The 24,141-nt window shown below is 52.5% G+C and overlaps 10 protein-coding genes across 10 annotated transcripts; 6 read left to right on the top strand and 4 right to left on the bottom strand.

Annotated features, from left to right (window-relative positions):
* Positions 1–44: 44 nt before the first annotated feature.
* On the bottom strand, positions 45–1,715 carry COCCADRAFT_82575 (uncharacterized protein; the record flags this gene model as incomplete). The annotated part of the gene is made up of 2 exons (XM_007708883.1): positions 45–1,511; positions 1,542–1,715. 2 exons carry the CDS (start codon positions 1,713–1,715, stop codon positions 45–47), a joined length of 1,641 nt encoding a protein of 546 aa, XP_007707073.1.
* A 303-nt stretch (positions 1,716–2,018) lies between these two features.
* On the top strand, positions 2,019–3,777 carry COCCADRAFT_21934 (uncharacterized protein; the record flags this gene model as incomplete). The annotated part of the gene is made up of 4 exons (XM_007708812.1): positions 2,019–2,021; positions 2,088–2,236; positions 2,293–3,667; positions 3,718–3,777. 4 exons carry the CDS (start codon positions 2,019–2,021, stop codon positions 3,775–3,777), a joined length of 1,587 nt encoding a protein of 528 aa, XP_007707002.1.
* A 1,275-nt stretch (positions 3,778–5,052) lies between these two features.
* On the top strand, positions 5,053–8,733 carry COCCADRAFT_32261 (uncharacterized protein; the record flags this gene model as incomplete). The annotated part of the gene is made up of 2 exons (XM_007708839.1): positions 5,053–7,425; positions 7,480–8,733. 2 exons carry the CDS (start codon positions 5,053–5,055, stop codon positions 8,731–8,733), a joined length of 3,627 nt encoding a protein of 1,208 aa, XP_007707029.1.
* Positions 8,734–8,883: 150 nt separating this feature from the next.
* Positions 8,884–9,606, bottom strand: COCCADRAFT_21932 (uncharacterized protein; the record flags this gene model as incomplete). Its single annotated transcript, XM_007708811.1, has 1 exon — positions 8,884–9,606. One exon carries the CDS (start codon positions 9,604–9,606, stop codon positions 8,884–8,886), a length of 723 nt encoding a protein of 240 aa, XP_007707001.1.
* Positions 9,607–9,990: 384 nt separating this feature from the next.
* On the top strand, positions 9,991–11,430 carry COCCADRAFT_82581 (uncharacterized protein; the record flags this gene model as incomplete). The annotated part of the gene is made up of 2 exons (XM_007708882.1): positions 9,991–11,149; positions 11,228–11,430. 2 exons carry the CDS (start codon positions 9,991–9,993, stop codon positions 11,428–11,430), a joined length of 1,362 nt encoding a protein of 453 aa, XP_007707072.1.
* A 466-nt stretch (positions 11,431–11,896) lies between these two features.
* On the bottom strand, positions 11,897–13,899 carry COCCADRAFT_82427 (uncharacterized protein; the record flags this gene model as incomplete). The annotated part of the gene is made up of 2 exons (XM_007708881.1): positions 11,897–13,779; positions 13,842–13,899. The coding sequence occupies 2 exons, from the start codon at positions 13,897–13,899 to the stop codon at positions 11,897–11,899; spliced, it is 1,941 nt and encodes a 646-aa protein (XP_007707071.1).
* A 209-nt stretch (positions 13,900–14,108) lies between these two features.
* COCCADRAFT_82433 (uncharacterized protein) lies at positions 14,109–14,411 on the top strand (the record flags this gene model as incomplete). The annotated part of the gene is made up of 1 exon (XM_007708880.1): positions 14,109–14,411. The coding sequence occupies one exon, from the start codon at positions 14,109–14,111 to the stop codon at positions 14,409–14,411; it is 303 nt and encodes a 100-aa protein (XP_007707070.1).
* A 1,381-nt stretch (positions 14,412–15,792) lies between these two features.
* On the top strand, positions 15,793–18,167 carry COCCADRAFT_21929 (uncharacterized protein; the record flags this gene model as incomplete). The annotated part of the gene is made up of 4 exons (XM_007708810.1): positions 15,793–16,007; positions 16,056–16,380; positions 16,434–17,869; positions 17,939–18,167. 4 exons carry the CDS (start codon positions 15,793–15,795, stop codon positions 18,165–18,167), a joined length of 2,205 nt encoding a protein of 734 aa, XP_007707000.1.
* Positions 18,168–18,603: 436 nt separating this feature from the next.
* On the bottom strand, positions 18,604–20,942 carry COCCADRAFT_21928 (uncharacterized protein; the record flags this gene model as incomplete). The annotated part of the gene is made up of 3 exons (XM_007708809.1): positions 18,604–20,434; positions 20,487–20,811; positions 20,867–20,942. The coding sequence occupies 3 exons, from the start codon at positions 20,940–20,942 to the stop codon at positions 18,604–18,606; spliced, it is 2,232 nt and encodes a 743-aa protein (XP_007706999.1).
* Positions 20,943–21,947: 1,005 nt separating this feature from the next.
* Positions 21,948–24,049, top strand: COCCADRAFT_614 (uncharacterized protein; the record flags this gene model as incomplete). The annotated part of the gene is made up of 5 exons (XM_007708785.1): positions 21,948–22,034; positions 22,091–22,499; positions 22,550–22,584; positions 22,636–23,308; positions 23,358–24,049. 5 exons carry the CDS (start codon positions 21,948–21,950, stop codon positions 24,047–24,049), a joined length of 1,896 nt encoding a protein of 631 aa, XP_007706975.1.
* Between the last annotated feature and the right edge of the window lie 92 nt (positions 24,050–24,141).

The following is a 24,141-nucleotide window of genomic DNA, read 5'->3' as shown; positions in this document are numbered from 1 at the left end:
TCTCCACAATTAAAAATAAATCTCTTATATCAGATTTAAATCCTTCACTTCCTGCTCCTCCCGCCCTGCCCCTTTCTCCTCTCCCAAACCATCAGATACGCCTCCTTTGTAAACAGCGTCTCCGCCCTCTCCTTCTCCACAAACAAATCCTGAATTCCATACCACTCCTCCCTCGCGCGATCTTTAACTTGTACCCTCCAAATCTTGCTCTCAAGCTCGCCCTCCACGCTATCGTCTTTCTTCTTGACAGCTTCGTGCGTGATGTTGGCGACGAGGTCGTACCATATGGGTTCACCTGGGGGGTATTCCGCGGGATTCGGTTCGACGTAGGGTGACATGTCGAGGGAGTGAACGGGGAAGGTGACGATAGTGGGGTTGCGTTCTGCGACGAATTTATTTTTCGAGAAGCGTTTGATGTTGAAGAGGAGGTAGGGGGGGAGGGGGTGTAGAAGACGGTATCGGACGCGGTTCTTTGATTTCTCTTGAGGAGTTACGCCGTTGTATTTTGAGAGGATGTTTACGAGGGGGACTTGGGGGATGATGTTTTTTTCGAGGGCGTCTTGGAAGAGGGGTGCGGCGGGGAGGTCGAGGGTTAGGACGAGGAAGTGCGAGGTTGTTGTTTGGACGGCGGCGTCTTCGAAGCGGAGGCGGTCGCCGGCGTCGGCGCGGGCGGTGATTTCTTGTTGTTCGATTTTGAGGGTGCCTTGGAAGACTTTTTGGATGATGCTGCTGTGGGGTTTTGTGCGCGAGCCGCCGACGGCGAGGTGGAGGTTGTTGAGGAACCAGGAGAGAAAGTCGACGGGGTCGGATTGGTCGGTTAGGGTGAAGCGTTTCGAGGAGCGGAGGGCGATTTCTTGGAGGAGCTCGTGCGGTGAGACGTGGGTTTTGAAGGCGCGTGGGTTCCAGATCTTGCGCACAAGGGTGCTGAAGCGCTGGGCGAGTTGCGGTCGGTTGGAGAGGTCTTCGAGCATGAAGTAGTTGCGCAGTGGGACGACGTGGGAGAGGGCTTGTATCACTACGTTGAAGTAGTCGTTTGCCTTGATGTTGTTCATGCCCACAAAGCCTGGTATGTACTCGCGATTTGAGAGATCCCACGACACTTTTGGCTCCTTGTCCAGCTTTGCTACCTCCTCCTTGCTCATGCGTGGGTCTACGACAAACTTGATGTCGTCTAGCGACTTGGACGTCACTTCATAGCCCTCTGGAAGCACATAGACCTTCTTCGTCTCCATGTTGACGTATACGTGGTGTCCCTCTTCCAGCGCATGAAAGTATGCTTGTGACTTTGGCCCCCGACCTTGGTAGTATTTCCCACATACGAGACAGGCGTATACGTTGATGTTGGACAGCGTGACGGAGCATAGCTTCTCAAAGTCAAAGTCAAGGACTTTGCGGTTTATTGTGTCGAGGTAAAGATCGGTGTATCCGGCTTCTGGCGCACTCTGGCGTTTTGGCGCGGCGACTGCGGGCTCGTCACCGTCTTCGTCGTCCAATGCGCCGGCTTCTTCAAGCTCCTCATGCTCCTCTGCGTCTGCGCCTACAATGTCTATCTTGTCTTGGTCTTGCGGTCGGGGAGCCATGAGGTGGCCATTGCCAGTCGCGCCGTTCGTATCGGAGTCTTCCATCTCTTCATCCTCGACTTTTGGGCGCTTCATAGCTGGCGACGGCGCGTCGTACATTTCCTCGAGAGGCTCCAGGGCCGGTCGCTTTGACATTTTGCGCAGGTGTGATATCGCAGAATTTCAAGGTATTTAAAGAGATTGTGGTTCCAGACAAGACTATACAACTAAAATCACCACGATTTCTAGGTGGTTTGATGTTGTGCAGCAAAGGTGGTAATAGGCATTCACAAGTCACGGACCCCGGTGGAACCATTGGCCGGGGAAGCTCCGCGCAAACACCGCAAACACAGCTTCAACGCGGGCAAGACTAGAAAAAAGTCGCGTCCAGGCACATCCAGCCGACAACCCCACACCTTCTGAGATACCCCTCTTTACTTGCCTAGGAATTCCAGCAAGATGGTATGAGCGCCCGAATTTTCTCACAAAACAATAAAGAACAACCGTAGTGGCTGACAAGACATGTAGTCGAACCCCACTCAGATCTTTGCGGACGACGTAACGGAGGAGAAGGGCGAGAATGCGCGCCTCTCTGCCTTTGTAGGCGCCATCGCTGTTGGAGACTTGGTCAAGAGCACATTGGGCCCTAAGGGCATGGACAAGATCATGCAGTCTGCGTAAGTGAAGATTGCCCCGCTTCCACTCGTAGGCCCCAACTCACATGTGTGGAAAGTTCGACCGGAGAGATCATGGTCACAAACGACGGTGCCACCATTCTCAAAGCGATTGCCCTCGACAACGCCGCCGCAAAAGTACTAGTCAATATTTCAAAAGTCCAGGATGACGAAGTCGGTGACGGAACCACGTCAGTCACTGTCCTTGCCGCCGAACTGCTGCGGGAGGCGGAGAAATTGGTCGACCAGAAGATCCACCCCCAGACTATCATCGAAGGATACAGGATAGCAAGCAGTGCAGCACTCAAAGCACTGGAAAAGATTGCAGTGGACCATAGCAATGACGAGCAGGAATTCCGAAAAGATCTCGAGGCCATTGCCCGCACAACGCTGAGCTCCAAGGTGCTCTCGCAGGACCGCACACAATTTGCCAAGCTCGCCGTAGACGCTGTCCTCAAGCTCGGAGGCTCGACGGACCTGACACACATCCAGATCATCAAGAAGGCTGGAGGAAAGCTAAAGGACTCGTACTTGGACGAGGGATTCATTCTGGACAAGAAGTTTGGCGTGAACCAGCCCAAGCGGATAGAGAATGCAAAGATTCTGGTTGCAAACACAGCCATGGACACAGACAAGATCAAGATTTTTGGAGCGCGAGTCAAGGTGGATTCAACGGGCAAGCTTGCCGAATTGGAAAAGGCTGAGCGTGAGAAGATGAAGGCCAAGGTGGAGCGTATCAAGGCACACGGCATCAACTGCTTTGTCAACCGACAGCTCATCTACAACTGGCCAGAGCAGCTGTTTGCGGATGCTGGCATCTGCTCGATTGAGCACGCAGACTTTGAGGGCATTGAGCGACTGGCTCTGGTCACTGGCGGAGAGATTACCTCGACTTTCGACCACCCTGAGAATGTCAAGCTCGGCTACTGCGATGTCGTCGAGGAGGTGATAATTGGAGAGGATGTGTTGATCAAGTTCTCGGGCACCAAGGCGGGACGAGCATGCACCATTGTGCTGCGTGGTGCTACCGAGCAGCTTCTGGATGAAGCCGAGCGATCGCTACACGATGCTCTTGCCGTATTGTCACAAACAGTCAAGGAGCCCCGGACAACACTGGGTGGTGGCTGCGCCGAGATGAACATGGCAAAGGCAGTGGCGGAGGCGGCACAAAATGTGGCTGGCAAGAAGGCGATTGCGGTCGAATCGTTTTCCAAGGCGCTGCAACAACTGCCTACGATCCTGGCTGACAATGCCGGATTCGACTCGAGCGACCTGGTCACGCGACTCCGGAAAGCCGTCTACTCGGGCCTGACGAGCTCGGGTCTAGATCTGCTGTCACCGGGAGGTGGCATTGCAGACATGAGGGAGCTGGGTGTGATTGAAAGTTACAAGCTGAAGCGAGCAGTGGTGTCGTCGGCCTCGGAGGCCGCAGAGGTGAGTGTATTGCGAGAAGACGGTTGTGATATGGGCACTAACTTTGACAGCTGCTATTGCGAGTGGACAACATTATCCGAAGCGCACCACGACGACGCGATCGTATGTAAAGGGGAGGGGACAGGACGTTATGAAGCAATGGAATCACGGGCACAAGATCGAGTGTATATTACAAAGCAAGATGAATGCAGCCAGAGCCTCAGGCGCCTGAACGGTTGTTCCGTGCCTTGTGTGTCAGATTGTGGGAAGTGACTAGTACGGAAGGACGTAGGTGGCCGCACAAGGCGTGACGCATGTAATACGGGCGGTTCCTGTTTGCATGGTGCAGCAGGGCGCGCCGGAGTTGATGCATGTGCCATTGATTGATTGAGTTAATATGGAGTAGATGTGATGGGGGTGAGGGGGTGTGGCATTGTGGTTGACGGATGCAGGTAACGCGACTCAGTCGACCTTCTAGATGATTCAGTCCAGCGGGCGAGTCACGTGACGGATGCGGTGGGACGGGCGGTGGGCGGTTCGGCGCTGACATGTGTTTCATCTCCGTGTCTCGCCATTACCGCAAAGACACCTAAGCACCGAAACAGGAAACTCTCTTCGGACACACTGATATTTTCTGAGAGGTTACTTTGGTCACGACAAGTCTAAATATGGTTGTGCGGTTTGTGACGGGCGGCAGGGCAGGACAGAGCCGGGCAGGTTGAGCGTGTGCCGTCTGGCGTACGGACTTTGGGTGCTTGGGAATTGGTGGTTGGGTGTGCGAGTAGTGTGGTATGGTGCGGGGCGGGCGGGAGGGATACAGTTCACCTACTGCGCCACCATGGCCGTCTGGGTCTGGGTGGATGCGTGCTTTGGTTTTGGCTCCGGTGGCATGCGTCCTGGCGTCGTGGGCTGGCTGGTGGGCAATGGCTGTCCATGGCATGAGGATGCAGCCGTGTTTCCATCTCTGCAGGCACAGGACCGCCATTGCTGCCCCGGCCAAGAGCACAAGCACAAGGTACGGGACATGGATGGAATGGGATGGCCCGTCGCCTTTCGGTCCCTGCGTTGGGGAGTGGATGGATGATGTGGATGGATGGGCGGTGGCGGCCAAAACGAGGAAAACGGGCGAGTGTGTGGACAAGGAGTCTAAATGCTAGTAGCAGTGACGGGTGGGCTGACGAGGCCCCGACCGGACCCCAGCTTATGGTGCCCACGCTCAGCTGCAGCAGGCGAGTCCCCCCCCCCCCGCGAGGCCTTAATATCGTCCTAAATTCGCTGCCACGGGCGTCTTTTCCCGCTCCTCTTCTGACCCAGCCCTTCGCCTCCATCACTGCTTGCGGATGCTCCATCTCCCTCGCCCTCGCTGCCTGCCCAAGGCTTCCAACTGATCCCCATACACGCCCGCAATGCCGCGTCCGCGCCGGCCGCCTGGTGCTGGCTCGGCGCTCACCACTCTCGCCCTCCTGCTCCTCGCCGGACTTGTGGCCGCTCAGCAGCAGCAACCACAACAACAACAACCACAACAGCAACAACAAATCCCACTACCTCCTCCACGCCTCGAACATCATGTCCCCAGCGGAGCCCCTCGACCCGCCCTCCATATAGAACACGCTCCCATCATCAACCCCAAGCCCATCCACAAACACGCAAAACTCGCCCAGAAGAACGCGGTAGTTGATGCTCCGCGTCGAAGACCCCACTCATCCCTTCACAGCCAGAACGTGCGCGCCCTAGCAACCAGAGTTCCTTCTGCTCCAGCCATCAGTGCTGTCAGAGCCGATCCCGCCAGATATGCAGCCTCGGGGGGCTTAGTCCCCGGTGCGCGCTCTCTGCAGGATTGGGAAGTTGAGGACTTTGTTCTCTTGGCGACCGTCGATGGCCACATACACGCACGCGACCGATACAATGGCGAGGAGATTTGGGAGCTGAGCGGGAGGCCCATGTTGGAAACCATCTACAACTCATCCGGCGGCAGTGTTGACCCACAGGACCAGCCCTTTGTATGGATCGTGGAGCCGCGAGAAGATGGTGCCCTCTACCTCCTCTCCCCAGGCCCTTATCCCCATCTCCAACACCTGGGCGTGACGGTCAAGCAATTGGCCGAAAACGCACCTTATTCGAGCGATGATCCGGAACTTCCGGTCGTGTACAACGTCGAGAAGAAGACATTCATGTTGCTTGTCGATGCAGCCTCTGGTATAGTCAAGCAGAGCTTCAGTCCTGGTGGAACCTTTCCCCACGACGACAGTTGTGCCCCAGAGTCGAGAAACTACTTTAGCGCGCGAGAACGTGACTGCCGCGGGGTCATCGACATTGGGCAGACCCAGTACACCATCACCATCCACAACAAGAAGACCAACGAGCACATATGCACGCTCAAATATGCAGAGTGGAACCCCAACAGTCGTGACAGAGATTTGCAATCGCAGTACGACCAGACGTTGGACAAGCAGTACATCTACACCACATATAACGGCGAAGTCATTGCCTTTGACTACAAACGTCCAAGGTCGCACCAGCGGCCACTTTATAGGCAGCGTCTGCCGTTCCCAGTTGCACGCGTCTTTGATGTTGCCCGTCCTTCAAACGACCAATCCTCTGACCCACCCTTGGTCCTTTTGCCCCAGCCTGCGGGGCCTGTATTTTCAGAGGACAAGGCCAATCATGTTCTCCTCAACACAACCGACTCGGGAGCGTGGTATGCACTGTCAGAAGTCAACTACCCTGCCGTGACAGATGGTGCCCCAGACGCAAGTTGCTACAAGCAGAATCAGGCTGCATACGATTGGGATGCGGCCTACGCCTTGCCAGACAAGAAGAGCCTTATTGGTGTGCACAGACTCGACTACAAGATTCCTGAAATGCCAACTCAGCTGCTGGGCATTCCTGCACCAACTTTCTACGACTCTGTAAATGATCAGGTCATCTCCAACCCACCGGAGACTTCCCCAAGGGAGCATCACCAGCCACCAAGCATTGATGCACCACCACAGGCTGAAGTCGTCGCACGCTCAGTCAATGTCTACATATACATTGTACTTGCCATCTGCCTGTTTGGCGGTGTCGGGGCTTCTATCAAGCCTACAATGGTCGAGTCCTGTCTGAGCTACCTCAAGCAGATAGTCCATGCAGGCAACAACACCAAACAGCCTCTTCCGCCATTCCACGCTTCCCCAGAGCCTGAGGTCAAGCTGAGCGAAGAAAAGCTTTTGGTTGTTCCACATGCAGATGATCCTGTTCCAGAGAAGCCAGTTGTTGAGACCGTTGAGAAAGACCAAAACGAGCTACCTGCATTGGAGGAGCCCAAGGAGAAGAAGGTCGTTACCTTTGCCGTCCCAAGTGATGAAGAGGAAGATCTTGCACCCCTCTCCAGGACTACGACTGTTGAACAAGTCTCTCCAATCTCGAACGAAGCTGCTCCGCCAGAGGTGAAGCTCAATGGCGATGCTGAGGCAATGGCAAATAGCACCGAAGATGTCTCACAAGACCCCACGGCTGCACCGGCTACACCGAAGAAGAAGAAGACACACCGGGGTAGAAGGGGCGGCCGTAAGCTGAGTAAGAATCAGCAAAAAGAGGAAGATGAGGTCAACCGGATTGTGAACGCAGCCAAACAGCTCGAAGTCGGCCCTCGCCTGCACCCCGACGAACTCACCGTGAGCGGGGGTGACGTGCAAAACATCTCTGAGATCAAACGCATCGGCAAGCTTACCATTGACCAAGATCGACTATTGGGCAATGGAAGTGGTGGCACATTCGTCTTTGAAGGAAAATGGAAGGTATGTTCATCACCGTCGGTCTTTCACCGCCTTCTCATTCTAACACCGCTCTAGGAAGTCAAGGTCGCCGTCAAGCGCATGTTGCCTCAATACTTTGGGCTTGCAGAACAAGAGGTCAAGCTTCTACAGAACAGTGACCCCCACCCGAACGTCATCCGCTACTTTGATGACGAACGCGACGAAAACTTTCTCTACATCGCCGTCGAACTCTGCCAAGCTAGTCTCTTCGATCTGTACAAGGACGGGCGGCCTGGAGAGGAGCTCAGTGAGGAACATCAGCGTCTGGTCAACAAGATTAGTAAGAAGGCATCGTCCTGCCTGTACCAGCTCGCTGCCGGTTTGAACCACCTGCACCATCTCCGCATCATTCACCGCGACATCAAGCCTCAAAACATTCTTGTTGCACAGCCTCTGATCACCTCCAAGGATGACGTGCGACTGGTGATTTCTGATTTTGGGCTCTGTAAGACTCTGCCCGACAATGTTAGTACCCTTGTCGGTACAACTGGCAACGCAGGTACCGTCGGCTGGAAAGCCCCGGAGCTCATCTCGCAGCCCAAGGAGCTGGTCAATGGAAGTTCCCAGGGCTTTTCTCGTGACTCATCCAGCTCGACGGATCCAGTCGCACAGGGCGTGAAGCGGGCTGTGGACATCTTCTCTCTGGGCTGTGTCTTCTACTACGTACTTACCGGTGGCTGCCACCCATTTGACGATGAAGAAGGCTGGATGCAGATTCGCGAGTACAACATCAAGAAGGAAAAGTCGAACCTCGACCGCCTACTTCTTGGTGCCGACTCTGTGGAGCCACATCACCTCATCCAATGGATGCTTCGGCCACGTCCTGAATCTCGTCCAACTGCCCTTCAGGTCATGAACCATCCCTTCTTCTGGGACGACCAGAAGCGACTTGACTTCTTATGTGACTGTTCTGATCATTGGGAGCGAGAGCCTCGCGACCCACCGTCGGAGCACCTATCGCAGCTTGAGGAATACGCTCAGGATGTCCTTGACCACCGACGTAACTTCCTCGCCAAGCTGGATCCAGGCTTTGTCAACTCGCTGGGTAAGCAACGCAAGTACACGGGCGATCGTATGCTCGACTTATTGCGAGCATTGCGTAACAAGAAGAACCACTACGAGGATATGGAGGATTCGATCAAGGCCAAGGTTGGGCCGCTGCCGAGTGGATATCTGAAGTACTGGACCGTCAAGTTCCCCCAGTTACTCATGAGCTGCTATGAAGCGGTGTTGGCGTGTGATTTGGAGAATGAGCCTCGATTTAGGAAGTACTTTGAGGGTGCCAAGTAGGAGTTTGGGGGGTTGGCTTGGTGTATAGGTCACTATTCAATTAAGTGTATTAGGATGTTGAGATTGAAAACTGATATATTCGCTCAAAACGCTGATGTTCATGTTGCTGCAATGCCTTTTGTGCTTTTGCTACTGTGATTATAGCCCATATTACTTCCTCTTCATCGCACTCCCCTCCATATCCGCCAGACTCGCCGTGACCATTTCCGGATTCCTCTCCAAAACCTCCTGCACCCTCGTCTCAAAAGCCTTCACCATGTATTCCGCCACCTTCGGTGCCACGCCTCCACTCAACGCCGCATACACTGGATTCGCAAACGAAAACTCCACCACCAAACTCACTCTCGTCTGCGCCTCCCTCACCTCTTCAACCTCCCACTTACTCCTCAAATACGTCAATAACCCATTCTCCCCCTTTTCCCTCCTCCCTTGCATCCCTTGCCCCTCCCCCTCAAAATGATGCGCCACATCCACCCCCCTCAACTCCGTCTCCGCCTCTCCCCCCACACTCTCAACCCATCTACCAGGCACACAATAAATGCGACTCCGGAAACTCTCGGTTATAGCGCCGAAACCCGTTGTTATGATTCCTTCAGAGGGCCAGCGTCGATGGTACTGGCGGTCTGGTAGGGACCATTGCGTTACGGTGCTGTGGGTGCAGTAGGGGAGGAAGGAGGAGTAGGCGGGGACGTCGGCGATTATGGAGTAGACAGGGGGGGAGGGATAGGGGAGGGTGCGGGTTGCGGTTAGGATTTGAGGGGGTGAGGTAGGTGGGGTGAGGGAGGTGAAGGGGTTGGGGAGGAAGGTGCGGCGTTGGTGGTGTGATGGGTGGTGGTTGATGAGGAAGGGACGGGCGGATTTGAGTGGTGGCATTTTTTTGAGGTGGTGGTTGTTTATGTTGGTATCATAGCGGAGTTTCCGGTGTTCGTTTTTTCGCGGCGGTTGCTGGGAGTTGGGCGTGGAGGTGTGGTTGAGTGATGTTGACGGTTGATGGTGGAGGAAATGTGGAAATGTCGCGCTAGGGTGTTGCGGCTCTACTTACGCCCCCATGACGCTTATCATGTCAGGGACGAGTTGCTGTTGCGGCAGCGCTAGACTGGACTGGGGGGGGGGGGGGGTTTGCTAGCGTGGGAAATTTCGCGTGCCTCGTTGGAGGGGCGAAGCGAGTGCCCCTCTAAGAATTCCTGGTCCCCCTCCCCCTCCCCGCATATATACGCGACATAAACGCAACTTTACAACGACACGATGGCTGCTGATATGGATGCGACGAAGGGGGCGGAGAAAGATGTAGGGGCCAACGCGGATTTGGTTCAATCCTGCGACGCAAGATTTCAGACGGATAATAGTGTGTCGAAGAAACCGCAGCCGAGACAACAATTATCAAAAGCCATGGAGCACATGCGCTTCGCAGTCACTGCCGACCCGATTCCACATTCTGCCTCTACACCAAAATCACAATCAACACAGTCTAGCGCCAAAGACTCAGCGCAAGACCCTTCATCCACAGAACAACAACCCCCAGCCGAAAACGACGCCTACGGCGTCCCCGCCTCCTTCGCCCCCGTCCGCGCCCCCCAATCCCGCTCTCACGACCCCACCAACAACCAAAAGCGCAGCGACCCCTTCGCCTTCGGCTCCCGCTACCTCGAGGAAGGCGACGACATTTTCGAGTTCAACGCCTGGGACCACGTCACCGTCGACGCCACCTACCTCGCCTTCTCCGAAGAGCAATACTCCAAACAGCGCTCCGAACCCGTATCTGACTTTGACCGCTCGCGCTACAACGCGCAGCCCGAAAAATGGTGGAACCAATTTTACAAGAACAACAAGACGAATTTTTTCAAAAACCGAAAGTGGCTTGCGCAGGAGTTTCCGATTCTAGAAGAACTGGGTAAGGAGGATGGACCGCAGGCGACGTTGTTGGAGGTTGGCGCTGGAGCGGGGAATAGTGCGTTTCCGATACTACAAAGGAGTCAGAATAAGAGGTTGAAGATTCATGCGTGTGATTTTTCGAAGAAGGCGGTCGAGTTGATTAGGAATCATGAACTCTACGATCCTGAGCGTATCCAGGCAGATGTCTGGGACGTTGCTTCACCGCCTGACTCGGAAAACGGGGGCTTACCACCTGGCCTGGCGGAAAACAGTGTCGATGTCGTACTCATGATTTTCATCTTTAGTGCGCTGAGTCCAGAGCAATGGAGTCAGGCCGTGGATAATATCTGGCGTGTACTTAAGCCGGGTGGGCAAGTACTGTTTCGAGATTATGGCCGTGGAGATCTAGCGCAGGTACGGTTCAAGAAGGGAAGGTACCTCCAGGAGAACTTTTATGTGAGGGGAGATGGCACACGTGTTTATTTCTTTGAGCAGGAGGAACTTGAGAATATCTGGGCTGGAAAGATGCCATCGCCCAGTAGTGGTACGGAAGAGGAAAACAAGAGAGAAGAGAGTGCAGAATCGCAATTACAAGACCAAGTCAAGGAGTTGCAGATTAAAGATAAGTCAGAAGAAAAGCATACGTTCGAAGTCGCGCATATCGGCGTTGACAGACGCATGTTGGTGAATCGCCAGCGCAGACTGAAAATGTATCGATGCTGGATGCAGGCTGTTTTTCGCAAAAGGGGGGTGGAGAGTCAAGTTCCTACCAGCACGCTGCGGCAGGAGAAGGATGAGGAAGGTGAGGGGGAGGAAGGAGAGTAGTAAAAGTTTAGAATTCGTGATAGATGGATTGATAGATTGCCGAGTGAAACGATACCACTTGCACATACACTCTGTTTTCTTGTTTTGACTGTTTTTGATTTGATGTAAACTAGAACTAAACTACCCTCGATACCCATCGAGTTTCGAACAATGCAAACCAAACACCAATCCATATATGCCTCGCTAACCAAAAATGCTTCAAATCGCTTTCTTCGCTCGTTCGCTATGATACACACAAAAAACAGACAAACAGCATTAATCCAAAAACCAGCGTCAGTACAATACCCAAACCGCTCTTTTTGCTCATGAACAAGCATATTTCTAAACTCCCCCCAATTACTTCAAACAGGAAAGGTAAGAGAAGGGGTAGGATAAACGTGTCGCATGACGCATATCGCAACTCTTATCGCTCGGTGAAAACAACAAGAAAAAAAAAGCAGGCATGGCATAACTCCATACGTATCACTCAAGCCTCAGCGTCCAAAATGCCCCTTAGGATAGCAGCACCAGGCCCCACAAGGGACTCTGCGAGTTCTTTTTCGCCAACTACACTTGCGACTCTGCGCTCTTCGACGACCACACCGGGGAACGCCTTGCCTCTTCCGCGCCGACTCGGGGTGCCGGCACAGAAGATGTCGAGGGATCCTGCCTTGCCGTCTACCGCGGAGATAAGCGATAGAGACTCGAGACTGGCTACGATATCGCGGAACTCTGTGCTGCTGAGCGGGTGGAGAATGTTTTCGCGCTTGCAAAGTGCGGTGTAGGCTTCGAAGAGGTCTTTGATAGTGGGAGAAGTAGTGTGAGAGCGGGATGGAGTTGATAGAACTGTATCTGCGGCTGTTGCGCGGCGGTGTTTTTCGATGGCGGAGAGAGAGCAGAGGACGGCTTTTTGTTGCAGATTTAGGTTTCGCAGGCGTTGGCTTGTACCGTTGCTGAAGACTGCGGCGGTGATTTTGGCCATGTGGGCTATGGTGGCGCGGGGTGCGGTTTCGACTGTCAGAGAAGCGAGGGAGGCGGCGATGGCGGCGCTGAGGTCTTTGGTTTTTGAGGGGGAGCGAGTGGTGGTGAGGGAGGCGAGGTTGTCGTTTTCTACCAGGGGAGCCTTTGAAGGGGAGGGTGTGGGAGAAGGCGTGATTTCTGTGGCTTTCTTTGCGTGTTGGTCGCGGGTGTCGGCTTCGATGAGGTCGATTGCTCGGCGGCAGATGTCAAAGGCTTTGCGGAGGTCGCCAGATTGGGCAGCAACTTTTTTGGAGAGGAACATGATGGCGGTGGGGTGGAGGAATGGTAGTTGACTAGTGCTTCCTGCTGGGAGAAGTGCTTTGAGTTTTGAGGTGATGACCGAGGATATTTGCGCTGCGTTGTATGGAAGGAATGGCAGGAGCTGTGGCTTGAGACCGCGGGCCTTGAGTCGTGGGAGGAATCGATCTGTAAGGTCGAGGGCGTTGGCAATACCGACAAGAATCAGACTGGAAGACTTTTGTAACGACCATTCGAAGATGTTGTAGAAAAGATCAATGTCCAGCTCCAAGAGGTGGTCCACTTCGTCCAGGGTAACAACGTAGGAAGATTCGCGCTGCATGAAAACGTTCCTAAGTGCCTCCATCTCCTCGCCCTCGACAATCTCGGTAATGTCGACAAACTCCTCCAATAGCGTCCTGTAGAGATCACGAGCATTCTTCACGCTCATGCAATTGATGTATCCGGTTTGGACAGAATCATCGTCTGAAACTGTGCGGCAGACATCGTTGACAAATGCGCTCTTTCCAGTACCCGGAGGCCCCGAGACGTAGATACATCCAGACTTGCGGCCCTTTGTGCGGGCGGTGATGAACGTTTGGAGTTCTTTCTTTTCATTTTCACGTCCAAAGAGTACCGCGGGCGCTGATCCCCTGGCAAATACTTGTCGCGCTTCGTTGTAGACGGTGGGGGCAGTATATCTCGGGGTTCCTGGGGTGTGTGGTGTGCGGGGTGTCAGTGGTCGGCCGGGAATAATGAGTCGATGTCGTGGTGTGACAGCAACTTTGGCAGCAAGCGCGTCGCGATGTCTCGGAGTTGAGGGAGTAGGTGCAAACTTGTCGGGTATATCGACCAGCGATTTTTGGGGAGAGTTTTCTTTGGCGGATGACAGGGGAAACCGCGAACATGGGTCGATTTTTTTGGCAGGTGTCGCCCCAGTCTTCCTTCCGCGCCTTGTGGAGGGTTTCTCTTCGGGCTCATCCACATCCATTGCATCCTCGGTCCGGGCATTTTGCTTTTTGGGAGTGACGAATGGGTTCTCAATCTCGCCCTCATCGTGAATGACAAACTGCGTCCTCCGCTTCGACCGTGTTGCGACGTTCAATTTTTCATCTGTATAGCGCGTTAGGGACGTGTTGAATGAGAAAGGGCTGTCGGGCACTGATTGCTCATACCGGAAGCGTCGACACGAGCCGAGCTGCGAGTCCTCTTTCCAAGAACAGTAGAAGCCATGGTGTGTTCTTGACAGAAGGCGCAGTGGGCGTGGTGTGTGGTGTGGGAGGTGCGAGGTGTGAGGGGTGGTAATGGAAGGAGCTCATGAGACATCAGCCTTAGCTGAAGAAGGCGCGACGCGACGCGTTAATTGAATCCAAAACGGGTTAGCGCAGTCGCGTGTGCCGGACCACATCTCCACCACCCCATCCGCCATGCCTCTTCCGCGTATGGCCTCACCTCGCATTGTACACTCGATACTCGAAGCATTCCACAACACACACTACCACTACCAGTTGGGTTTGGACACAGAAAGCGAGGACCCGTATTATCTGGCTCAAGAAATAGAACGTCTTTCCCGATATGTGCGAAAACTTTACAGAGCGTTCCCAGACATGATTGAGCTTGCCTTGTGGGCAGATCAACTCAAGTACTTGGGAAGAGATGTTCAGATTGCACCCCGGCGTATTCGGCATAGCCCAATCCCCAAACACCGGCACAATCGCGGGTATCCGATGCCCCAGATTGCTTAGTAGATACAAGTGAAGACAGTTGTCATTTGTATCAGAGTGCATTCCCAGTACGAGCGTCTCTGTTCAGACTCTGATTTCTTTGCCAATGGCAGAGTAGTATCAAATCATGTTGCATCTGTGTTTTAGTCTGCATTCAGTATTGAATCAATTTTTCTGCCTTTCAATCATGCTTTGTGATGGCCAAAGCCACAAATCGTCCCTACTATTCCAACGCACAGTCAAACCTGCATGAAGCATTGATGTGTTTAACAAACGCCTCCGTGAATCCATCGTCGGACTTTTTGCTAGAGTCTCGGCGACTTCTTTTTCTACGCCGTTTGTACAAGATTGCTTTTAAGTATGGTCTTTGGAAGGGCGTGCAGTCAAAACTGTTGGTCTTGTCAACAGTCATTGCAGAGAGTAGTAAACGGCTATGCAGAAACGAAGAGACAATACAATCAAGGAATACTGCAAAGGATGAACTCATCTTCTAGAGATCTTAGATCCTCTTGAGTATTCCATTGCACGAGGTTCAGCCTAACAAAGAACAAAAACTAGCCCAAGTACAGACGATAGGCTAGTAGAATAGCAGCGAGGAAAAACGGTCATCGTGAAGTAAAACGTTGAAAACAATGTCGCGACAGTTGAATAGAGTGTGTTGTATCAACTTTTGCTATTTACTAAAATGTAACAGGACGAAGTCAGGTCGGTTGAAATGAAAGATTCACCGCAGTAGACTATGTGTGTGTGTGTTGACTTAAGCTAAAACTGTAATATCGAACATGGTCAACATGACACACCAATGAATGTCGTACTACCTGTTCTTGGGCCGCTGACATGCCCGGCAATTCTTGCTACTGGCACGTTCTTTGTTGCACACTGATTTCGGCGGTGAAAAATCCGCCCCGAGCTCGACAAAAGTACGGCGGCAGGCACGGTCTGAATCAGACACCCATCAACTGACCAGCTATCTGCACATAGCCGGATGGCATCGGATACCTTCTTAATATAGTAGACATTCAGCTTGTCAAGCCACACAATTTCAATTTAACGAGGTAGCATCATTAGAGTGAAGATCCACGCTTATTGTTGTTCCGACACTGAAGTTAATTCTTACGACTCAGCTCGACAAGGCGTTGACCCGTCGATCGCTTCCTGTTGTATTCGCCGCGCAAGAAAAACAACACAACAATAGCGTTATGCAGGGTACACCCTTTGAGCCGAGACGTTCAACTACGAAAAAGTCAGATCGTTCTTGGGTATGCGCAGGAGGTAAGGACAGCACAACTACCCGAGTCATAGTGCACTACTAGAATCGCCTGAAGAACAGAATCACATATAACATGCATAAGTCCCCACGATGAGGATTCCTCAACACATCTTTCTCTATCCTCAAATTATCATGTGGACGTCTACCATCATACTAGGCGCAGCTGCCCTTGTTTCATCAACCGCAGCGCAGCAGGCCTGCACTCCACCTCGACAGCCTACCTTGAACGCACCGGTCACCAACCCATGGAGATCACTGTCCAAGGAGGAGACGGCAAGTGCCAATGACATCTTGCAAGAAAAATTGAAGTTGAATGGCAACCAAGGATCTAGTCAAGATAGTTATGTGTAAGTTGAACAACTACAAACATGAATACCATACTGAGCAGCCCTCAGTGTACGAGTCACTCTTTTGGAGCCCAACAAAACCGAAACAGCCAAATACCTGGACGGATACGGAAAGCCCCCAGCAAGATATGCACGCGCTACAGTTCAGAGTGGTGCTACCAATACAACTGACATGTTCTGGCAAGAGTACATGGTTGGCCCTCTGCCAGCTACATATGCAACGACGATCAAGCCGCTCACCTTTCCGTTTCAAAATACTCACACGGGAAAAACAAATATACATCCCTTATATTTTAGCACAAATGAAGGGACACAATTCCTCACAAAGTTTGCAACTGAACATGAGGATATCTCACAGCGCTTGTTCAACACGGTAAGCAATGTCTCGTCAAAACCATGCCTGAGCAATGGCTAATGTTGGACCAGACATTCTTGAGTGGACTTGTCGGTCTGCGTTTTGGCGCTCTATTCAAAGACGACGATGGCCGTATCATTTCCTGGGCTACGACCTATGGTATCCCCACCAAGGAACTTAGCAGCGTTACAGTCGCACCACTTGGATTCTATATCAAGTTCGATCTATCTTCACGAGATTGGAATGATTGGAACGTCGCCGGTTGGTACTCATTTGGGAAATTCTATTCCTCTACCGAAGAGTTCCGGAAGGCGATCCACTCTCCAAAGTACAAAAAGCCCTCGCCAAATGTGGCGGGCAAATGGTCTTCCACTGACAAGAATGGTCCTCCACTTCCATTGGATGAGCAGCCGCCTCCCACATCTATCGCACAAGGAGCCCAAAGGTTTCGCATCGATGCCGATGAGAACTATATTTCCTGGATGGACTTTAGCTTCTACCATAACGTCGCTCATGATCGGGGATTGTCACTCTTTGACATCAAATACAAAGGAAAGCGCATCTTATACGAGCTTTCTCTCCAGGAAGCGTTGACAGCCTACTCGGGCTCAGATCCTTTTGCATCCCAAGCAACCTTCTACGATACTACAAGTGGTATGGGAGCCGAGCTGACGCCCCTCATCAAGGGTTATGATTGTCCAAGCTATGCTACATATCTGCCTGCAACATTTAATGAGGGAAATAGCACAAAGACCCTTGAAAATGCTATTTGCATTTTCGAGTTCGACCCAGGATATCCTATTCGCCGCCATTCCTTTGGTCAATACACACCTCACACCAGTGTCGCGAAGAACATCCAATTCACAATGCGGACTGTAGCCACCGTCGGCAACTACGATTTCCTGATCGACTACACCTTCTTCTACGACGGCGCCATCGAAGTCTCCTCGCGCTTCTCCGGCTACATCTCCTCCACATACTGGGAAAACGAGCCCGACTACGGCTTCCACATCCACGACTTCCTCTCCGGCAGCATGCACGACCATACACTCACCTTCAAAGCCGACTTCGACATCAACGGCCGCAAAAACAGCGTCCAGAAAGTGACTTTCAAACCCATCACCACCGACTACCCCTGGAGCACTGGCCGCAAGTACAACACCTTCAAAGCCCACCGCTCCTTCATCGACAACGAATCGCACTCGAAAATCAACTGGGCCGAAAACGACAACACCATGTACGCCGTCGTCAACAAAGACACCCCCAACCGCTTCGGCGAGTACCCCGGCTACCGAATCAAGCGAGCAGCCGGCGCCGTCCACCTCACGCAGACAAACTCCACAAACACCGGTAAGGCGGGTGCCTTTGTAACCCACGACCTCTACATCACCCAGCAAAAAGACACGGAACCCCGCGCCGCAGACAGCCTAAACCAGTACCAAAGAGACGACCCACTCGTAGATTTCTCGACCTTTTTCAACGATGAAAGCTTGAATCAGGAAGATATGTATGTTTCCCCCCTCCCTCCCTCCTTCACCACCACCACCAAATCGCTAACCCAACCTTTAACCAATAGCACAATTTGGTTTAACCTAGGTATGCATCATATACCGGGGACTAATGACCTTCCTGTCACAATGTTCAGTTCAGCGCATTCGGCCATGCGGCTTGAGCCCCTGAATTACCTCGAGGATGGCGATCCGTCTGTGCAGAGTAATCAGCAGGTTAGGATTGATTATGATGAGAAGGATAGGATTGAGTTTGTTGAGGAGTTTGGGAAGGTGGGGGGAAAGATGTGTCGTTGATTTTTGGGTTTGCTGACTTGCTGGCTGGCTGGCTGGCTGGCTGGCTCACGCTCGCTATTTTTTCTTCTTCCTCTTTGTCATTGTTGGGTTGATACACAGGGCTGTTTATGCGCCCATCTCCTTTTTCTTCTTCTTTTCCGTTGAGCGGAGAAGTTAGACTTGGTGTTTTCTTCTTTTTCTTCTTGAAGAAGGGGGTTTGTGGGGGGGGGGAGGGAGGGATGCTGTGTATATGTAAGATATATCCGTTTGTGTAGTAAATAGACCGAGTTCGCGAGATCCCCTTCTTGTTCTCCGTTTCCAATCAAACACGAAAGAGTAAATCACACATTGTGTAGAAAGAGGCAAAAAAGTTATGTGTCAAGAGTAATTACTAGAATATTCTACATATTTTCTTTTCAACACCCTCAACGCCCCTTGTAACAAACCCACGACTTCGTCACCTCAACGGCTTGAAAAACTCCGCCCAGACGTCCAAAAACGCCCTCCGATCCTTTTTACTCTGAAACTTGATTTCCAACTCCGAATACCCAAAGCGATTCAAGTTGCCCAAGCGGCCCGGATGCGCCGCGCTCGTAAGCGCAGTCTTGAACGACTCATTCGAAGCAACAGACGCCTTCGTAGCGGACCGCGTTAACTGCGGAATCTCCATCGAATCGTTGCGTTTTCGCGGTGAAAAAAAAGAAGAAGAGGAGGAAGGTGATGCGGGACTCTTGGGGGCAGCAATAGTGGTGCTAGTAGCGCCAGAGGACTTGCGGCGCTGAAACAACTTATCCGACTTCCAGCGCGATGCGTCTTTTGAAAAGTAGAGGGTTAGTTTTTCGCTTTCTTTTTTGAAGACGGCGTCTGTGAGCCACTCGAATGCGTAGTGCGGTTCCTCGACCCAGTGCCCCTTTTCCTCCAGCGCGCTCGTGTAGAATAGTAGCACGAGTACGTCGAAAGTTACGAGCCCGTCATCTTCCAGATGCGTTTCTGTGCGGCGCCATAGGCGGAGGTTGCGGCCGCGGCACTCGGTGGGGTTCTTGTCGGAGGAGATGGTCAAGATGGGACGGTCGAACTTGAGGTCTGCGGCGTCGGCGTTGTTGTTGGTGTAGAGCAGGGTTTGGAATTTCTCGGCGGAGTCGGAGGCAGAGAAGGTGTATTTGATGTCGGTGTATTGCTTGTCGAGTTTGCCAAACGAGTTGCGTGGGAAGTCGATGGAGACGGCGCCGTCGGGGTAGGTGGTTGTGAGTGGGATTGATGGGCCCGTGGCGGGAAAGTGCTGTTCGATCCATGTACGAAGCTTGCCGTCTTGGCTGGAGTGGTATACGGCGCGGATTGATATTCCAGTGTCTTCGCGGTATCGCCATCGGACGTCGCAGTCGCGGCTTTCGGCTCCGTATTTGACGGATTTACGCTCGACTTCGACAGAGCGGCAGATTCGCTTCCAGTCGAGTGCGGCTTCGCCTAGAGCCATGGTTGCTAGGGATGTGCGAGATAGACTACGGCGCAGACTGTACGATGCTAGCGTCTCTGGAATAGTTCCCCCAGGGCTCAAGTCGGCACTCGGGGAGCGTGGCTGCGATCCTGGAGAATGGCTCATGCTGCTCCTGTTGGTAGAAACAGATGTCGTGCGGCCTATATCGTGAGAGACCGATGTATCTGTGGGAGACTGAGCCCAGTCTATGGAGCCAAAGTATGAATCTCCACGCGGGCTGATAGCTGGAGGCGAATGCGACAACGGGATGCTCAAACTTGGCCCAGCAGTTTCTGAAGAACTGCGCATCTGATGCTGGAAAAAACCCGTAAAATTCCCAGAGTGATCGGTATCCAGAGTGTACGTACGTGGAGGCGCTGGCGGCATGTTGCGAACCTCCTGTCGTATGGCGTCGCTTGGCGAAAGATGCGATCGCTTCTCAGCAGTCATGCGTTTTGTGCGGTTTTCCTCAATCAGGATGGCATCGTCAACTTGCCGACGGAGATGGTATAGTATAGCAGCAGTCTGATCATCGTCGCTTGGTAGAGCAGCAGGTGTATCGCCTAATGACAGGGGGCGAGAGTGCTCTGCTTCTCTAGCGATGCGCTCATCCTCGCTCTGCAACCAACGATCAAAGATCACCCACTCGCTGAAAAGTGGATGCTCGTCTGGTGCAGGCAGCGATAGAGGTGCATGTTGGGATGAAAATCCCAGTGCACTGGTTGAGTAAGCACGGCCTCCCAGGGTTACAGTGCGTGGTGGTGCGGCGTCGAGAAGACGTTGAGTTTGCTTGGTTGCCTCGAGATGTAAGCGACTGTGAAGTATTAGTCTTGAGATGCTATCCTGAGGATTATGCCGAAACCTACAGTTGTAGAAATGATATGCACATGTGTAAGGCTTGGTAGTGGCCAGTGATCTGCTTCCTCAGTCCGTCTATCTCTTTCTCCATGCCCATGTATCTGATGGTGAAGATGAACTTCTTTACGCCCATCTTCTTGTCGACCAGATGATCTGCATATGGGTCGAGCGTCTTTTCACATCTCTTGAGTGTTGCCTCAAATTCCTTGACGGGAAAAGGCATGGGCTGGCCATACTGCTTCATCAACTCACCCAACTCGACCAAGCAGGTGTGAAAGGCAGTGAACTCCTTCACCAGGCCTGCCACTTGTGCTTCCGAATTCTCGTTGGCATCTAAGCATAGGTCAGTGTCCCGAGCTTTGTCATGCGATTTTGGTAAGCGACGTACCTCTGAAAGCAAGGTATACCCGGGTGGAGAACTCGAGTAGTTTCAACACATCTGATGGGCTGCATCCGAAAGACATGGTGGTCGTCTTGCGCCGCGCTGGGGCGCAACACTAACAGTGTAGGGTTTGCTCATGCACAGGGAACTTTTCGTATTCAGTAGAGTGCAACGTAGAGGAAGCGCAAGGCTCTCAGAAGAGGGTGACAGTATTGTAGGCAGTGTCGCCTGAGCTTGCGCCCGTCTTGTGAGCACGCGCGGGTTCAGGCTGTCCCAAAGCGAGGCCGTTGCGGCATATGGGGGTGGCTCAGCATATTGATTGCCGACCGATTGCGCCAGGCACACGCTTGTCGAAGCCTTGCAAGACGGGACGACAAGATTGCCCATCGTGAGTTGGTCAGAGGACAGAGGAGGTCGTGTTGATACATGTGGCGCTACCAAGACTGGACGCCCAACGTGCAATGAGACGTCGAACAACAACACGTGGGGAAGCGAACGGCTATCGTCGACCATCCCAACCTCGCGCCTCATTACCCGGAACAGCGTGGTTTTCCCACGAAAATGCATGCGCTGGGTTCTAGTTCCATGAGACTGGTTTGCGGAATAGTCGTATCTCGATGGCCCCTTTGCCCTGAGCTCCACCAATCCAACACTGCTGGAGGTGCCTCCGTGTCGAGTGCGAAGGCAATGCAGGCAACGATACACCTTTCCATTCGTGGTGACCGCTGAACCCTAGCCATCTCAATCCAGACTTAAGCGTGATTCGATACAGCCATGAGCGCCACCAAGTCTGACTTCGGCGAGCGGGAACGGGTTGCTCGCCAGTGTAGCAACTGAGAGAGCAGTGTCGGTCCACGTAAGCTATCTTTCCGTTGACCGGTCTGCCTTGTTAAATGGGGCAGTGCACACATCTAGTCATTTGTGTGCGGCATGCTCTGTAAATGTGGCTGAGGCTTTGCTCATCTGCGATATGATTAAGGCAGTCATGAGCCGAACTTGCTGCAGATGCAACATACAACTGATCTTTTCTTTATCTGACATACTTGAATAGTGAGACCATCTTGTTGGAGATCATCTCCACGTGACCATGGGTCTTCGCAATTGGATTACGCGACCAATCAAAGGTCATCAAATCGGTGTAGAGGACCTCACAGCTGGAGGCAGTGGTGTTCCTGTAAGTCTTGGTATCAAGTCGAGTCATCTCATTCATTTGACTGACGTTTCTGTAAGGAAATAAGGCGGCGGCGATGGACACTGGCCACGATCGATGCCGCGCCCTTTCAGATCTGGGTGGTTGTAGTCGCGGGCATAGGCTTCTTGACCGACGCATTCGGCCTGTTCGCCCTGAATGTTGTTACCCCAATGCTGGGCTATGTGTACTGGCCGCGTAACCTCGACAATGGTATGCCAAATGTACCGTCAGAAGTCAAGACTGCCATGATGTGTTCAACACTTGCTGCTACGATGCTCGGACAGATAGGATTCGGCATCGCCGCAGACTTTCTTGGAAGACGCAAAATGTACGGACTCGAGTTGGTGATTATCATAGTCGGCACCATGCTGCTATTGATGAGCTCCAACGGCGAGAAAAACAGTATGGCAATTGGAGGGTGGTTGATCACCTGGCGGGCAATCATGGGTACGCAGACACCTTGTTGACGCAAAATAGAGTACACTGACACCAGGTAGGGGTTGGCATTGGTGCCGACTATCCATTAAGTGCGGTATAGTACTGTCTTTTCTTCTGGACGAACATGTATTAATTGTGAATCTAGGTTATCACTGCTGAGTTTGCACCTCGAAAACACCGCGCGCGTATGTTGAGCTGGGTCTTCTTCGCTCAACCTGTAGGACAGTTGCTCGCCAATGTCTTATCGTTAGCAGCAGTGGAAGCATACAAACCGTGGATTGAGAAAGAACTACCAGCATGCCGGGATGAAGACTTGGAATGCTTCCGCGCAATCGATCGACTTTGGAGGTTGGTAATAGGCATCGGTGTTATACCAGCGACCATTGCTCTTGCCTTCCGGTTCACGATCCCCGAAAGTCCAAGGTACACACTGGACATATTGCAGAATACGAAGGAAACTCTTGAAGATACCGCAAACTATTTTGGCGCGCCAGAGATAAACCCAGAGAATGGTGATGCCGAGATGCGGAACATTGTGCAACATTCAGCTCCAGCCAGGCCAATGTCACGGCGTTCATCTACCTCCTCGGGTATACCGCCTGATGAGATCGTCTACAGCGATGACGAATCTGAGCACCGTAACAGCAACGAAGGGAACCGTCCGCATGAGCCTCAGTCGGCACAGCCATTACCTGGTGACCCTGACTTCGTTCCTCCACTCGCTTCGTGGGCAGACGCTAGAAACTTCTTCATCACAGAGAAGAACTGGCATTACCTCTTGGGGACATCTTTGGCCTGGCTTTTCCTTGACTTTGCATGTAAGTGGGCCGAAATAGCGCATTTGAACCACCACTAACGTTGTGCCAGTTTACGGATTGGGACTCTCATCGCCGAAAATCGTCAGCCATATATGGGAAGAGAATCCCGATAGAAAGCAGTCGGTATATGCGACCCTGAGCGGCAACAGCAAACACACTTTAGTCATGGTCTCCATCGGCACAGTCGTCGGCGGCCTTTTGATGATCAAGATCGTCAAGTACGTCTCGCCAAAAGTCATCCAGTTCTGGGGCTTCGTAGTACTTTTCGTACTCTTCATCGTGACTGGAAGTGCATGGACAACGCTGTTGGACAACAGCCGATCCGGACTCATCATTCTCTATGTGCTGAGTCACATTGCCTTCAACCTCGGACCAAACGTAACCACGTTCATAATCCCTGCCGAGATATTCCCGACAAGATACAGATGTACTTGTCACGGCATAGCTGCAGCAGCTGGAAAGCTGGGATCATGGGTTGTGCAGATTTTCATCGCGTACGCCTTCCAAACTGGCAAAGACGGCGGCGGAGGCAACCTCAAATGGGAGGAACGTCGGGATTTCGGACACGTTCTGCAGGTCATGAGTGCGTTCATGCTTGCTGGAGCAGTGACAACTTACTTCTTGGTTCCTGAGACGAGGGATCATGACAACAAAAGTCGGACGATGGAGGTATTGGCATGTGGTAAGAAGGTAATTGATGAGCTTAATCGTCAGCGGAAAAAGGAGGATGAGGATGAATGAGTATTAGTAACTCTCTGATGTACATAGATTTTTCTTAATACAGCGTTTTGTTTTGGTTAAACGTGACCACATGTCTGTGAGCTCAGATGCTG

This window comes from Bipolaris zeicola (genome assembly GCF_000523435.1).
Source record: "Bipolaris zeicola 26-R-13 unplaced genomic scaffold scaffold_4, whole genome shotgun sequence".
Classification (NCBI taxonomy): Eukaryota; Fungi; Ascomycota; class Dothideomycetes; order Pleosporales; family Pleosporaceae; genus Bipolaris; species Bipolaris zeicola.
Note: the sequence above shows the minus strand (reverse complement) of the source record. Positions and strands in the feature narration are given on the sequence as shown.